This window comes from Desmodus rotundus, chromosome 6, assembly GCF_022682495.2.
Source record: "Desmodus rotundus isolate HL8 chromosome 6, HLdesRot8A.1, whole genome shotgun sequence".
Lineage (NCBI taxonomy): Eukaryota > Metazoa > Chordata > Mammalia > Chiroptera > Phyllostomidae > Desmodus > Desmodus rotundus.
Window position 1 is genome coordinate 85,253,318 of NC_071392.1, and position 14,527 is coordinate 85,267,844.

Consider the following 14,527-nt stretch of genomic DNA (forward strand, 5'->3'; position numbering starts at 1 on the left):
CAGAAATCACTGAGTAAAGAGAGAGCTTTGCTTAGGGACCTGCTGGCCCTTCACAGGGCAGCTGCATGCATGGCGTCCTCTTTCCTAGATCACTCATTGATGAAGTTTGCAATTTTTATTTCCGTTTTGGAAAAAGCAGCATGCCTCCCTCACCACCACAGGCAAAGAGTGAGCCTGAGAAAGGTGATGAGGAAAGCAGCAGAGCTGTGCAGAGTCCAGGGTCTTCCTGATAATTAATTAAGACAGAACCCAGCCTGGGGGTTACCTCATGACTAACTGTGGCAGAACCCAGCCAGCTCTGGCAGTGTCAATAGTGCTGCTGCACAAGTGGCCACTTGAGGGCGCTGTGGATCCACAGAGTGAGGTCCTGTTGGTCCCCTGTGGGAGAGGGAGGGTTAAGGGGAAGGATCTTGGCTTAGTTCCTGCTCAAGAAGACTATCTCATGAATCAGAGGTTCACTGATCTTATCTTCTCACATTAACAGATACGCAGGTGTCTATGTTATAGCAGCGAGCCATGGACTTGACCTTGCATGGTTAAGTTTCTCTTAGAGCCCATGTTTGGTGGAGAGTGTGATGAGGCTTCATTGAGGAGCCTGGCTAATCCTAGCCAGTGTAGAGCAAGGAGCACCTGCTCCAAGGCCAAGAGAACCTGTGCTGAGGACACCTGCCCTGTACCCTTGAGGTCCAACTCAGCACAGCCAGCTGCACCTGCTCATAGGTGATGGAAAAATTCAAGAAACACAGGACCAGCTGAGTCTGCCCCGGAGGTGTGGGTGCCCAGGAGATTCTACAAAGACAGTGGCATCACAGCAGTGACATCATAGGCAAGTCCTCCAAAGAGAGCAAAGGGAGGGACAAACCTCTGCTGTCTCACCCCAAAGACCAGAGCCCTAACAGAGAAATGGCCAGGCCTGTGCTGCCTGACTCTTCCAGGGGCGCCCCACTCCTCTGCTACGTGGCCCTGTGTCTCCTGGGGACAGGTGAGTGTCACCTCAGGTGGGACGTCCCTCCAGCCCAACTTTTTTGACTGTTGGGGGAGTGTCCATCTACTTCCTGGGCTGGTCTCAGCTCCTTCCTTCCCCCACAGGGTCAGTGGCTGCTGGAGTCACCCAGTCCCCAAGACGCCTCATCAAAGGCCGTGGTGAGGAGGCCGTTCTGAAATGCCACCCCATCTCTGGACACAGCAGTGTGTACTGGTACCAGCAGGCTTGGGGACAGGAACCCAGGTTTCTCATTCAGTATTATGAACAGCGAGAGATTGGGAGAGGGAAGTTGCCTGATCGCTTCAAAGGAAAACAATTCAATGACTACAGCACTGAGCTGGCTGTGAGCGCCTTGCAGCTTGAAGACTCAGCTCAGTACCTCTGTGCCAGCAGCTTAGACACAGCCCTGCAGGGCCAATGGCTTTCTGTACCCAAACCCTCCTGTCCCAGCTGATGCCACAGGCAGAGGGAGGGAGCCTTAATCGAGTTCCACAGATGGATTTCATTGCTTTCTACCACTCTCCCTGCCCTGCTGAGCTCAGCCAGAGCTTTCCTGAATGTTCTCCCAGCTCTGCCAGCCCCGTGCAATTCCCAGCACAGGCAGGAAGCCCTCCTCTGGGACAGAGTGGAGGCCACACTGTGTGCTGTGGTGCCTGGTCCTGGTGGACACCCTGTGTCGAGTTTACAGAGGGGGAAGCGCTCAGGGCACCATTTCACAGACAGGGAGCTGCAGGTCCTGGACGTTCCAAACGTGCCATGCACGCCCTCCTGCCTCCCCACGCCTCTGAAGTCAACAAGCCCCTGGGTTCCAGGGTTCTGCCCGGGCCTTGGTCCATTGGATAGAACACAGTATGCTCTCTCCCATTTCAAGAGCATCTGAGTTCAGATGGTGAGGTCAAACCTCAGGAGTAGGGTACACAGCTGATCGCCTGCCAACTGCTAGGACATAGAGCCTCAAGCCAGAGGACATATGTCTCTCCTGTCATAGTTCCAGACAGAGTGAGGCCATGATATTCTCCTAAGAGAGTAGCTAAGTGATTCGGGGGGGAGGGGGTTCCAGTGTATTAAGACATGCTGGGAGGGAAACAGAAGCCCTCTCGGAATCTCAAGCAACATTCTGGGAGCTCATGCAGGGAATGGGCCTTTCTAAACCACTGGATGGGGTTCGGGAGGGTGGGTCTCAGCCTGCCCTCAGCTCTGCCACTTCCAGTCAGAAAATCTGAAATCGCTACATCTGCCCAGGTGAGGAGCTGCAGACAACAGCTGAGGGTCACAGCCTCCTGGCCTCTGATTCCTGACTCTGTGTCCTTTCTCACAGCTGGGTGACTGTAGGTGCCCATCAAGATGATGTCAAGATATGCAGTCACAGAAACAGGGTCACCTCACACTGAGGTATAACTGGTATAGGAAGTAGCAGCACGTGAACCTCTGGCTCACTATCTCATCCACGTCCTTAATGAGGCTCCTCCTTTTTTCTCAGAAAGCACAGTCTGGGGGCCATAGGTGTCCAGTCTCCTGGGGCACAGGAGGAAGCAAGCGAGACTCTTACCTGTGAGCACGCAGAGACCTGAGCACGCGTGGCAGGGCTCCCACCAGTGGGTGAGTTGTTAGCCAATGTAAAACAAGCCTCAGATTTCAATGACCCTGACCCTGAGCAGTGAAAGCTGTCTGGGTATCAGTTAGTTCCTTTAAGGGAGAGGATGGCTGTGGGCTCACATGGAACTTATCCAGAGTTTATGCAAAGAGAAACACCCGTCGTCAGACTGTGAAGGTATGTTTGAGTAGAGAAGCCTTTCAAAGCACCAAAAATATTATTAAAAATTGTAGCAATATTCAGGTAAGGAATCCTATTATTATGCATAGAGGCACGGATTTCCTCACCTGAAAGCAGGCAAAGGGAATGTAGTACTTCTTAGGCTCCTTTAAAATCAGACGTACACATCCGTCTGTTCTGCAGTGTTCTACTTTCTGTATGTCACTGATGTGTTCCTGTGAGGGAGGGGTGTGTCAAGGACCGTGACATCCCTGAGTCACTGAGAGGCTGAGTTCTACTGCCCAAACACAACTGGAAGACATGAGACTCTGTCCTGGACCTGAAATGGTCACCAGGCTCTTCTGTGTGGCTCTCTGTCTCCTGTGGGCAGGTGAGTACAGGTGGGCTTTCTGCCCTGGAATTCCCAAGACTTCATCCAAGCTTTCATCTTATGATGACAACGTCACACTATGTCACTCTCTCTTACAGGACACCTGGATGCCAAAGTCCCCCATAGTCCCAGATACAAGGTCACAGGGACAGAAAAGAGGTGACACTGATGTGTCAACAGACTGACAACCATGATTGTATGTCCTGGTATTGACAAGACCTGGGTCACGGGCTAAGGCAGATATATTACTCAGTTGGCACCGGGGTCACCGAAAAAGGAGAGCTCCACGATGGGTACAGTGTCACTAGATCAAATACAGAGGACTTCCCCCTCATGGTGGAGTGGGCCACCCCCTCCCAGACATCTGTGCACTTCTGCGCCAGCAGTGAATCCACAGTGCTGCACAGCCACCTCCTCTCTGCACAGAAAGGCCAGGGGAGGCCCAGCACCCGGACTCAGGGGGCCCTCTGCAAACTCCTACACCTTAGAGCCCGCAGTGGCCCCCGCCTGCAGGGTGAGGGAACCTCAATGTGTCATGAGGTCTACCTCCAAGGCTGTGTCTGCCAGGCCTGACATGGACCCAAGGCCTTGGGCACACACATCTCCCCTGTTACTGTCCTTCAGTTTGTCCTTCTCTGCAGCTGCCATGTTAGTTGGGAAGATGCTTCCCAGGCTCTAGCTTTCTTGTTGTTAGCCTGAGTCTGATGTCTCCAGGGTGAAATGTCATCGATGATCAGATCCAGCTAACCCTCTTGTATGTCACACAAAGTTGTCTTAGAGGTCAGGGAAATTGAGTCTTATTCCAGACAGAAGCTATAAGAAGTTTATTTTGTAATATGTGGTGACTAAGAAGGACACAAGGCTTTGGTATGGGCTGTGTGGACATACTACTTACTATGTGGAGGTTAATGAGCACAGGCAGGGATTAGGTCATGACCTGCAGAAGGAAGAGGAGCTTCCTACTTGATATTTCCCAGGGAATCATTCCATCTGTGCGTCTCTGAGTACGTCAGTGCGTCCAGGGCAAAGCCAAGTCAACCCCAACACCCACCCTCTCCTTACAAAGGGACAAGGTTGAGCATGTGTGACGGGAGACTGGAGGGGATGGTGAGAGAACAGGGTGCTCCCAGGAGATCCCTAATTGCAGAGAAGACAATGATTCTCCCTTTTGTGTGGTGTATGGATGATGCTACGGACATGTCCTCGTGAAAATGCCAGCCGACCAGGGTGACAGGTGAATGAGATTCAGTGTCAGACCTCGGCATCCAGACAGCGCACATCCAAAGTGACAGCTGTGCATGGATTTTGTTGTAAAAGGAGCTTATAACTATTACACTAGTCACCCAAGTGTGCTCTCATATACATCACGTGTCCCTGAGGTGGAGGGGACTGAGAGAGGCAGTGATGTCACTATGGGAATGGCCCTGGGCAACAAGACGTGTTCCCTCCTCCTCTGCTCCTGCTCACAAGACCTGGCCTGGTGAACCTCCCAATCCTGTCCTGACCCTGCCATGGGCGCCCTGCTCCTCTGCTGGGTGACCCTCTGTCTCCTGGGGGCCGGTGAGTCCTCAGAAAACCAGGTAGCTTCAGTGTGTGTGTTTAATGATTACAATTGTTTTCCTCATTCTATTGTTAAGTTCTGTGTCCCCAGGTCACACAGAGGCTGGAGTCTCTCAGTACCCGAGCACAAGGTCACCAAGAGGGGACAGAATGTGACATTTCAGTGTGATCCTATTTCTGGCCACATTGGCCTATACTGGTACCAACAGATGCTAGGGCAAGGCCCAACGTTTTTGGTGTACTTTCAAAACAACGACCCCTTGGACATGTCTGAGATGCCTAACAATCGGTTCTCTGCTGAGAGATCTAAGAGCTCCTACTCCACTCTGAGCATCCAGCCTGCAGAGCCAGGGGACTCAGCCGTGTACCTCTGTGCCAGCAGTGCAACCACAGTGTGGCACCATCACCACCTCCCTGCTCACAAACCCTCCTGTGGTCCCCTCTGCTCATGGTTCCCAGGCTCCCTGGCAAGGAGGTGTCAACAGTGCTGCTGCACAAGTGACCACTTGAGGGCGCTGTGGATCCAAGGAGTGAGATGCAGAAAGGGCCCTGAGTCAGGGAGGGTGAAGGAGAGTCTTGGCTTGGTCCCTGCATTAGGGAAATTACCTGATGAATCTGAGGTTTGCTGATCCTATCTTTTCACATTAATGGATATGCAGGTGTCTGTCACAGCAGGGAGCCATGAACTTGGTCTTGCATGGAGTTATGTCCTCTCTTGGAGCCTATGTTTGCTGCAGAGTGTGATGGGGCTTCAGTGAGGCAGCCAGGAAAACCCAAGCCTGGTGTAGAGAGAGGATCACCTGCTCTGAAGCTATGGGGCTGGTCAAAAGCTCTGGACCCTGGGGGGCCCTGCACTGCACACCCAACTGCACCTGCTCATAGGAGGATGGTCAGATGGGGGAACACTGTGCCCAAAGATCGTGTTTGGTGTGTGCAGGCTGTGTGGGAACTACACAGACAATGATATCAGACAGTGAGGTCACAGGCAAGCCCTGCAAGGAGAGCAAGGGAGGGGCAAAGCCTGTGCTGTCTCCCCCAAAAGACAAGAGGCCTGAGTAGGAACATGGCCAGTTCTGTGCTGCCTGATTCCTCCAGCAGCTCCGGGCTCCTCTCCTGTGCGGATCTGTGTCTCCTGGAGTCAGGTGAGTATCAGCTCAGATGGGATCTCTCTAACCCAGCATTCTTGACTGTTGTGGGAGTGTCCACCTGCCTCCTGGGCTGGTCCAAGCTCTGTCTCCTTCCTCCACAGGGTCAGTGGCTGCTGGAGTCACCCAGTCCCCAAGACACCTCATCAAAGGCTGCGGTGGGGATGCCATTCTGAAATGCTACCCCACCTCCGGAGACAAGAGTGGGCACTCCTACCACAAGGCTCGGGGGCACGAATCCAGGTTTCTCATTCAGTATTAGGAACAGCAGGAGTACAGGAAAGGAACCTGCCAGTTACTTCAAAGGAAAACAGCTCAGTGATTACAGCTCTGATCTGACCATGGACGCCTTGCAGCTGGGAGACTCGGCCATGTACCTCTGTGCTGGCAGCTCCATCACAACGGGGCACCGTCACCCCTTCATGCGCACACCCCCTCATATCTCTCTCTCCGTGCAGCTCCCACACTCTAAAGCAGCCCTTCTTTGCTCATCATTCCCCTGTAAAGACATAGTTCTGGGATCAGCTGTCCTTTGGGAAGAGAGAACAAAGCCCTGCCAGTGGTGCCTCAGTTGGCTGAGCATTGAAGTATAAACAAAGGATCACTGGTTGGATTCCCAGTCAGGACACAGGCCTGGGTTGCAGATTTGGATCCCTGTTGGGGCACATATGAGAGGCAACTGATGGATATCTCTCTCTCACATTGATGTTTCTCTCCCTCTGTTTCTTGTTCCTTCTCATCTCTCTACAAGTAAATAAATGAAATAATTAAACAGTGAGGATTCCCAGAGCCAGCTCAGTGCTCCAAGGCTCATACCACACTTCATGGACACGAACAGCTTTTGTAGCACTGTGAGGCAGGGCCCCAGACACAGCTCCGTGTCTGTGTAGGGAGCGTGCCTGCTCCTCAGCAGTTGTCCACTTCTGGAGTATTGGCAACACCGTCCTCCTGTGCATCCTTCTCTAAGCCACCCTGTCACACTGGAGGCTCTCTGCCACATCTTGTCACACGTTGCTTCCTGTTGGAAGTGAAGGTCTTCACCACATTTGCGCCAAAGGACTGAGAATCGCCATAGTGATGACAGGAAAGCTTCATTTCCTCTGCCAGGCTGAAGGAGCCCACACTCTTTTGTGTTCATTTTCCCTCCACTCCATCCTGAGTGTCAGACAGCAGCGTCCCCCCACGACCTCTCGGTTTCATCTCGACCCCACAGGTGAATCCTTGCTAGAGATGAGGGTTTTTGTCAGTGTCCTCAATTTTTGACTTGAGGTAATTTGCTGACTTCTTTTACTCAGTATGTCATGTTATTTTCTCAAATATATGTTTTATTCTTTTTTATGTATTTTCTGTGTTATGTAGGCATACATTACTTGTTATAAATATAAATAATTGACCCCCTGTCTTTGGGGGCAGCTGCAGATGGCTGGCACATCTCCAGCCACGGGCAGCAGGGATAGGCCTTCGGATTGTGGGTCCGGGAGTCCTGAGAGGTAACCCACGGATCCGAGGCTGGGACTGAGTGTCACAGACTCAGTCGTGATCAGGGTGCCCTGAACCTCGCATAGCAGGTAAGAACAGTGGCAGTCCCTCCAAACCCACCTGAAAGCTGTGGTAGCCATGACACCAAATCTGTTTACCCAGAGAATGAGAGGCCTTGGAAGGGACATTTCCTGGTCTTGCTTGAACTGTGCTCAGGGCCCTGTGCCCCCTGGGAGTGAGGAAGGCCGGGGCTCCCAGGGCAGCTCCTTATCATTGTGAAGCCATCAGGGACCCCTTCCCGGACCGTGTCTCCATTTATGCCACCGCCCAGCACCTGACCCTGGCTGACTCTGTGTCCTTAGGATCCTATCTTGTGCCAGTGTTTTCTTACCCCCCTCAACGCTGCTGCTTTACCCAGACCCCACTCCGTGCTCACAGAGCAGATGCACATCGTAAAGGCGGTTCCTCTCGTGTGGTTGCGCTTTGTGGGCTAAGTTCCAGCGTCCGCAGTTCCCCATTAGGCATCTTCTCTCCATCGCTGCTGACAAACTGTACGTCTTATACTTTACTTGTATTTCAATTTCATTTTTATTCACACACATTTGACTCCATCTAGAAGGTAACATCATTATCTTCCCAGTCTTTTGCTGAGCTCTTGAAGATAACATGAAATGCCTGTTTGCTTTTTTGCAGTATGTTTATTTTTAGCAATGGAAATAAAAGAAACTCTTTACACTTGAACTTATGTCTTTTCCTTCTTGCTTTGGACTAGATATTATTTCCTTCCATTCCCCTTCTGTCCCTCTGCCTTTCAGAAGATGGCTTTAAGGAAGAAGTTCCCACTCTACAGCTGCATATCATGGGATAGTGGTTAAGTAGAATAGGGGTGGGATACTAAACACGGTATCTGAAAGAAATAGGGTCACATGGGAATTAATGTTGAGATTAGGGTTAAGGATGTTGAGATACTATTGAAAGGGTAGTGCTTCTGGAATCTTCTGCCTGTAGACCAGGGAGACATTCCCAGCATCCCTTGGGCTCTGGCAGAAGACCCAAGAATGAAATGTCAGTTACTGGCCAGCAGATGGCACTGTGAAGCCATTGAGCTGGAAGGGGCTCTGGGGAGAGTCTGGGAGAGCAGGAAAGGGTTAAGAAGACTTAGGCAGGGATCCAACAGTGGGCAGATGTTGAGGCAGGTTTCAGTTGTCGCCAGTGTACCTACAACTATGGAATGGGTGGGAGGTCCCGCTAAACGTTAAAAGACCCACACTGAAGATTTGGGCAAGGCAGCCATGCTGGCAGGGACAGGTGTAGATGGGGAATTAACTGTCCCCGAGGACTGTGGGAAACCAGGGGCGTCCCAGCAGAGGATAGTTAAGGGATATCTGGCACACATGGCTGCAGGGGGAAGCAGCTGGGGTCAGTGAGAGGTCCTGGGACACGTGGAGCTGGCACGGGGTACTCCTGCCCAGGAGGAAGGGACATGCCTGCACCTCAGGAGGCACCAAGGAGGCATCTCCCTGAGACCAGAGGGGAAGGAGAGATGTAGGGTCAGCAGCAAGGGCTGGTAATTAATTCAGACAGAGGCAGGCGGGGACTATATTGTGGGCACATGGGGACAGGCAACCCTTAGCCATGGGGCTGTGCAAGACATGGACCTATGTATAGAATCTCGAACCTGGGTGCCACCAAGCGTATATAGCACCAGGGTGCAGCTCCCAAGGAGAGTCCCATCAGGGCAGCAACAACATCAGAGCAGTGACGTCAAAGCAAATGCTCCTATCAGGGCATGGGCAGATCAGAACTTTGGACTGCTCACCCCAGGAGACCCCACCCTGACCTGGGAGAGGTTTTGGGAAGCAGTCATGGGCCCCAGGCTCCTGTGCTGTATGGCCCTTTGTCTCCTGGGAGCAGGTGAGCCCTGGATACTGTGTGTAAGTCTGGACACGCAGTCACCATCCTTGACACACAAGCCTGGGCAATGGCTGCTATGGGAAGCTCCCTGTGCTCTGCCCCTGACTTCTCTCTGTCTCCTCCCAACAGGCCCAGTGGACTCAGGAGTCACGCAGACCCCCAAACACGTGACCAAAACAAGAAAACAGCAAGTGACGCTGACATGTTCCTATATCTCTGGACACCTTTATGTGTATTGGTACAAACAGGCCCAGGGTGCGGGTCCTGATTTCCTTGTTGTGTATTCCAGTGGGCGAGAGCTAGAGAAAGGGAACCTGCCCGATCGGTTCTCAGTGAAGCAGTTTGGTGACCGCCACCTCTCTGAGCTGACTGTGAGCTCACTGGAGCTGAACGACTCGGCCATCTATCTCTGTGCCAGCAGCCTTGACACAGCCCTGCAGGACCCACAGGCGCCTGCACAAAAACACTCCGCCCCACTCAGGAAGTGACAGCAGCCAGCCAGACAGGCTCAGAGCTAGCAGTGCAGCCCGCCTCTCCCAGGCACCATTCTGCTGCTTACAGATGGGGTGGGATTTGATGCTCACACACTTCATGCAGCTTCAGTATCATTGTCCCGATGATATACATGATGGGCAGTAACGTTCCTGTGTCTCAATTCCATACCCCGAGGAGCAAGACATCACTCAAGTCTGGTCCACAGCACCTGTGGATTTGTCACCCTGCACCTCTCCCAGCACCGTGTCCACATTGGCGTCCCTTTTCCAGGTTTAGATGAACCGGCGTGGGAGGATCACGCAGTATGTGGGACTGTCCACCTTTCCCTGACAGCTTCAAGGAACATTTCACTTCAAGGCAACAAATATTCATGATCCTTCATGATGACAACAAAGAAAGGCACAGTTTCCTGCACTGTGGCTGTCACCTGGAGCTGTCCAGAGCCCTGAAGCAAGTTTGGGGTCCTGCAGAGCATGGGACTGTGGGTAGATTAGGTAGAAGTGTTTAAGACCCATTATGTTTCTTATTAACTTCAGCAATCCCTCTCAGGGAGATATTCCCCATGGAACAAGGTCTCAGTTTAATATAGCGGTTTTCTCTCTCATGCTGGACACAAGCGCCTGTCCCCACGTCTGTCACACAGCTGGAACCCTAGGGGACAGCAGGCCACCTAGAGAGCTGAGCACCACACAGGTCGGAGCTCAGGTAGGTTGCTGTCCTGGGCTGCATGTGCTGGCCATGGCCTCACCATGAACATGGGAAGCACATTGTCAGGTGACTCTGAAGGTGCTCTTGGGCATTTGGCGGGAGTCTCGTCTGTTGAGGAATGGACAGAAAACAGAGCCAACCTCCTCAAGGGGTGACCAGCCTGCCCCTGAGGTTTGGCCACCAGAACCAGGAGGGTCACTGTGGGAGGACGGACAGTGGGGGGCTGGTGGTCGACCAGCAAAGCAGAAAAGGAGGCTGAGGGATGACTTGGGACCCAAGAGTCCTAAAGGCACCAGAAAGCCATCAGGCTTTTCCCTCAGATGCGAGAGCCCAGGGACAGGTACATACAGCAGACAGGGCATCATGGAGACCTGCAGACAGGGCGAAGCACCCGAGGTCACACCCTGCATGCACAGAGGGCAGGAACGATCTCAGGACTGGAGTCAGCTCAGCCACAGCACTCCTCTCACTCTGAGCTGTGTGCCTGCACTTTGCTTTCTGATCTGATGCTCTGGGAGGTGGCGTGTCCCCTTGTGACGAGTGGGCTCTGGGGCCCAGGCAGTGAGAGTGTCACCTCATAGACTCCCTGGGGATCCCTGTTCCTGTTCAGCAATCCACAGACTCCGCGGGACCCTGCGTTGGCTCAGCTCCTGCCCTGAGAGGCGGCCTCTTGTGCCGAGTGGCCTTGTATCTCCTCCCTGCAGGTGGGTCCTGGGCTGGCCCCTCTGTGGGGAGATGTCCAAGGCCCAGCACTGAGCCGCTCCCTGGTGGCTGGAGCATCTGTTCCACTATCTTCCCTGCAGGTCTGGGGTGTGCCGTTGTCACTCAGACCCCGACATTCCAGGTCCTGATCACAGGACAGATGGTGACATTGAGGTGTGCCCAGGAGTTGAACCACAATGCTATATACTGGTACCTACAGGAGGCTGATCCATTACTCAGTGGGTGTTGGTGTCACCGAGAAAGGAGAGGTCCACGATGGGTACAGTGACTCTAGATCTAATATAGAGGACTTCTATTCCCCTCATGGTGGAGTCAGCCACCCCTCCCAGACATCTGTGTACTTCTGCACCAGCAGTGAATCCATAGAGCTGCACAGCCACCTCCTCTCTGCACAGAAAGGCCGGGGGAGGCCTAGCCCCTGGACTCAAGGGGCCCTGTGCAGACTCCTACACCTTAGAGCCCCCAGTGGCCCCTGCCTGCAGGGTGACCCTCTGTGTATGCTGGGACCGCCCTGTAGGGCAGTGTCTGCCAGGCTGGAACGAAACCCTGGACCTGGGACACACAGGTGTCCACCTGTGCTGGCTGTCTGTCTGTCCTCTGCAGCAGCTCCAGTAGCTGGGATGGTGCTTCCCCAGCTCTGGCTTTGCTCGTCACCAGCCTGAGTCAGGGGCCATCAGGCTGGGCTGTCATCAGTACTCAGATGCACCTCTGCCCACTCTTGGTCACACACAGGTGTCCTACAGGACAATGACTTTGGGTCTTCTTTTGGAAAGAAGCTATGGGAAACTTTTTTAATGCACGGGGACTTGGAAGGACAAAGGGCTTTCCTTGGGCTGTGCAGACATAATAGTACATGGAAGTAAATGAGCACAGAGAGGACACTCGGTCATGAGCTGCAGAAGGTACAGGAGGTTCCTACTGAGATGTTCCCAGGGCATCGCTCCATCTGTGTGTCTCTGAGTATGCCAGTACATCCAGGGCAAAGCCGAGTCCAGCCTGACACCAGCCCTCGCCCTACAAAGGGACAAGGTTGAGCATGTGTGACGGGAGACTGGAGGGGATTGTCACAGAACAGGGTTCTCCCAGGAGAGCCCGAATAGCAGAGAAGACAATGATTCTCCCTTCTGTGTGGTATATGGATGATGATACAGACATGTCCTCGTGAAAATGCCAGCCAACCAGGGTGACAGGTGAATGAGACTCAGTGTGAGACCTCTGCATCCAGACAGCGCACATCCAAAGTGACAGCTGTGCATGGATTTTGTTCTAAAGGGAGCTTATAACTATTTACACTAGTCACCCAAGTGTGCTCTCCTATAAGTCACATGTCCCTGAGAGGGAGGGGACTGACAGAGCCAGTGATGTTACTATGGGAACGGCTCTGAGGTGACAAGATGTGTCCCATCCTCCACTACTCCTTCTCACAAGACCTTGCCTGGGGAACCTCCCAATCCTGTCCTGACCCTGCCATGGGCACCTGGCTCCTCTGCTGGGTGACCCTCTGTCTCCTGGGGGCCGGTGAGTCCTCAGAAAACCAAGTAGCTTCAGTGTGTGTGTGTGTGTGTGTTTAATGATTACAATTGTTTTCCTCATTCTATTGTTAAGTTCTGTGTCCCCAGGTCACACAGAGGCTGGAGTCTCTCAGTCCCCAAGGCACAAGGTCACCAAGAGGGGACAGAATGTGACATTTCAGTGTGATCCTATTTCTGGCCACATTGGCCTATACTGGTACCAGCAGATGGTAGGGCAAGGACCAAAGTTTTTGATGTCCTTTCAAAACAACGAACCCGTGGACACCTCCGGGATGCCTAACAATCGGTTCTCTGCTGAGAGATCTAAGAGCTCCTACTCCACTCTGAGCATCCAGCCTGCAGAGCCGGGGGACTCAGCCGTGTACCTCTGTGCCAGCAGTGCAACCACAGTGTGGCACCATCACCACCTCCCTGCTCACAAACCCTCCTGTGCTCCCCTCTGCTCATGGTTCCCAGGCTCCCTAGCAAGGAGGTGTCAACAGCACTGCTGCCCAAGTGGCCACTTGAGGGCGCTGTGGATCCAAGGAGTGAGATGCAGAAGGGGCCCTGAGTTAGAGGGAGGGTGAAGGGGGAGAGTCTTGGCTTGGTCCCTGCATTAGGGAAATTACCTGATGAATCTGAGGTTTGCTGATCCTATCTTTTCACATTAATGGATATGCAGGTGTCTGTCACAGCAGGGAACCATGAACTTGGTCTTGCATGGAGTTATGGCCTCTCTTGGAGCCTATGTTTGGTGCAGAGTGTGATGGGGCTTCAATGAGGCAGCCAGGAAAACCCAAGCCTGGTGTAGAGAGAGGATCACCTGCTCTGAAGCTATGGGGCTGGTCAAAAGCCCTGGACCCTGGGGGACCCAGCTCCGCACAGCCAGCGGCACCTGCTCATAGGAAGGTGGTCAGAATGGGGGAATTCTCTGCCCAAAGATTCTGTTCCTGGGGTGCAGAATGTGCAGGACCTACACAGAGAGTGGTATGAGACAGTGACATCACAGGCAAGTCCTGCAAACAGAGCAACGGGAGGGGCGAACCTCTGCTCTCTCAACCCAAAGAGCTGAGAGGGACCTGGCCCATCTTGTGCTGCCTGAAGTTTCCAGGGGCTTTCGGCTCCTCTGCTGCATGGCCCTGTGTCTCCTGTGTGCAGGTGAGTCTCAGCTCAGGTGGGACGTCCCTCCACCCAACATTCCTGACTGTTGTGGAAGTGTCCATCTGCTTCCTGGGCTGGTCTCAGCTCCGTCTCCTTCCTCCACAGGGTCAGTGGCTACTGGAGTCACCCTGTCCCCAAGATACCTCATCAAAGGTCGTGGTGCGGAGGCCATTCTGAAATGCCACCCCATCTCTGGACACAGCAGTGTGTACTGGTACCAGCAGCCTCGGGGGCAGGAACCCAGGTTTCTCATTCAGTATTATGAACAGCAGGAGTACGGGAAAGGAAACTTCCCTGATTGTTTCAAAGGAAAACAGTTCAGTGACTACAGTTCTGAGCTGGCCGTGAGTGCCTTGCAGCTTGAAGACTCGGCCATGTACCTCTGTGCCAGCAGCTTAGACACAGCCCTGCAGGGCCAATGGCTTTCTGTACCCAAACCCTCCTGTCCCAGCTGATGCCACAGGCAGAGGGAGGGAGCCTTAATCGAGTTCCACAGTTGGTTTTTGTGCCTTCCTAACTCTCTCCCTGCCCTGCTGAGCTCAGCCAGAGCTTTCCTGAATGTTCTCCCAGCTCTGCCAGCCCCGTGCAATTCCCAGCACAGGCAGGAAGCCCTCCTCTGGGACAGAGTGGAGGCCACACTGTGTGCTGTGGTGCCTGGTCCTGGTGGACACCGTGTGTCCAGTTTACAGAGGGGGAAGCGCT

At 53.3% G+C, this 14,527-nt stretch overlaps 3 gene segments (V, D, J or C); all 3 read left to right on the top strand.

Annotated features, from left to right (window-relative positions):
- The first annotated feature begins 903 nt into the window (after window positions 1–903).
- LOC139441021 (T cell receptor beta variable 5-5-like) lies at window positions 904–1,439 on the top strand. The segment is given in 2 exon segments: window positions 904–982; window positions 1,090–1,439. Coding segments are annotated over 2 exon segments (429 nt in total).
- Window positions 1,440–5,752: 4,313 nt separating this feature from the next.
- On the top strand, window positions 5,753–9,715 carry LOC139441022 (T cell receptor beta variable 13-like). The segment is given in 3 exon segments: window positions 5,753–5,831; window positions 5,939–6,077; window positions 9,517–9,715. Coding segments are annotated over 3 exon segments (417 nt in total).
- A 4,082-nt stretch (window positions 9,716–13,797) lies between these two features.
- LOC139441023 (T cell receptor beta variable 5-5-like) lies at window positions 13,798–14,280 on the top strand. The segment is given in 2 exon segments: window positions 13,798–13,822; window positions 13,931–14,280. Coding segments are annotated over 2 exon segments (375 nt in total).
- Window positions 14,281–14,527: the final 247 nt, after the last annotated feature.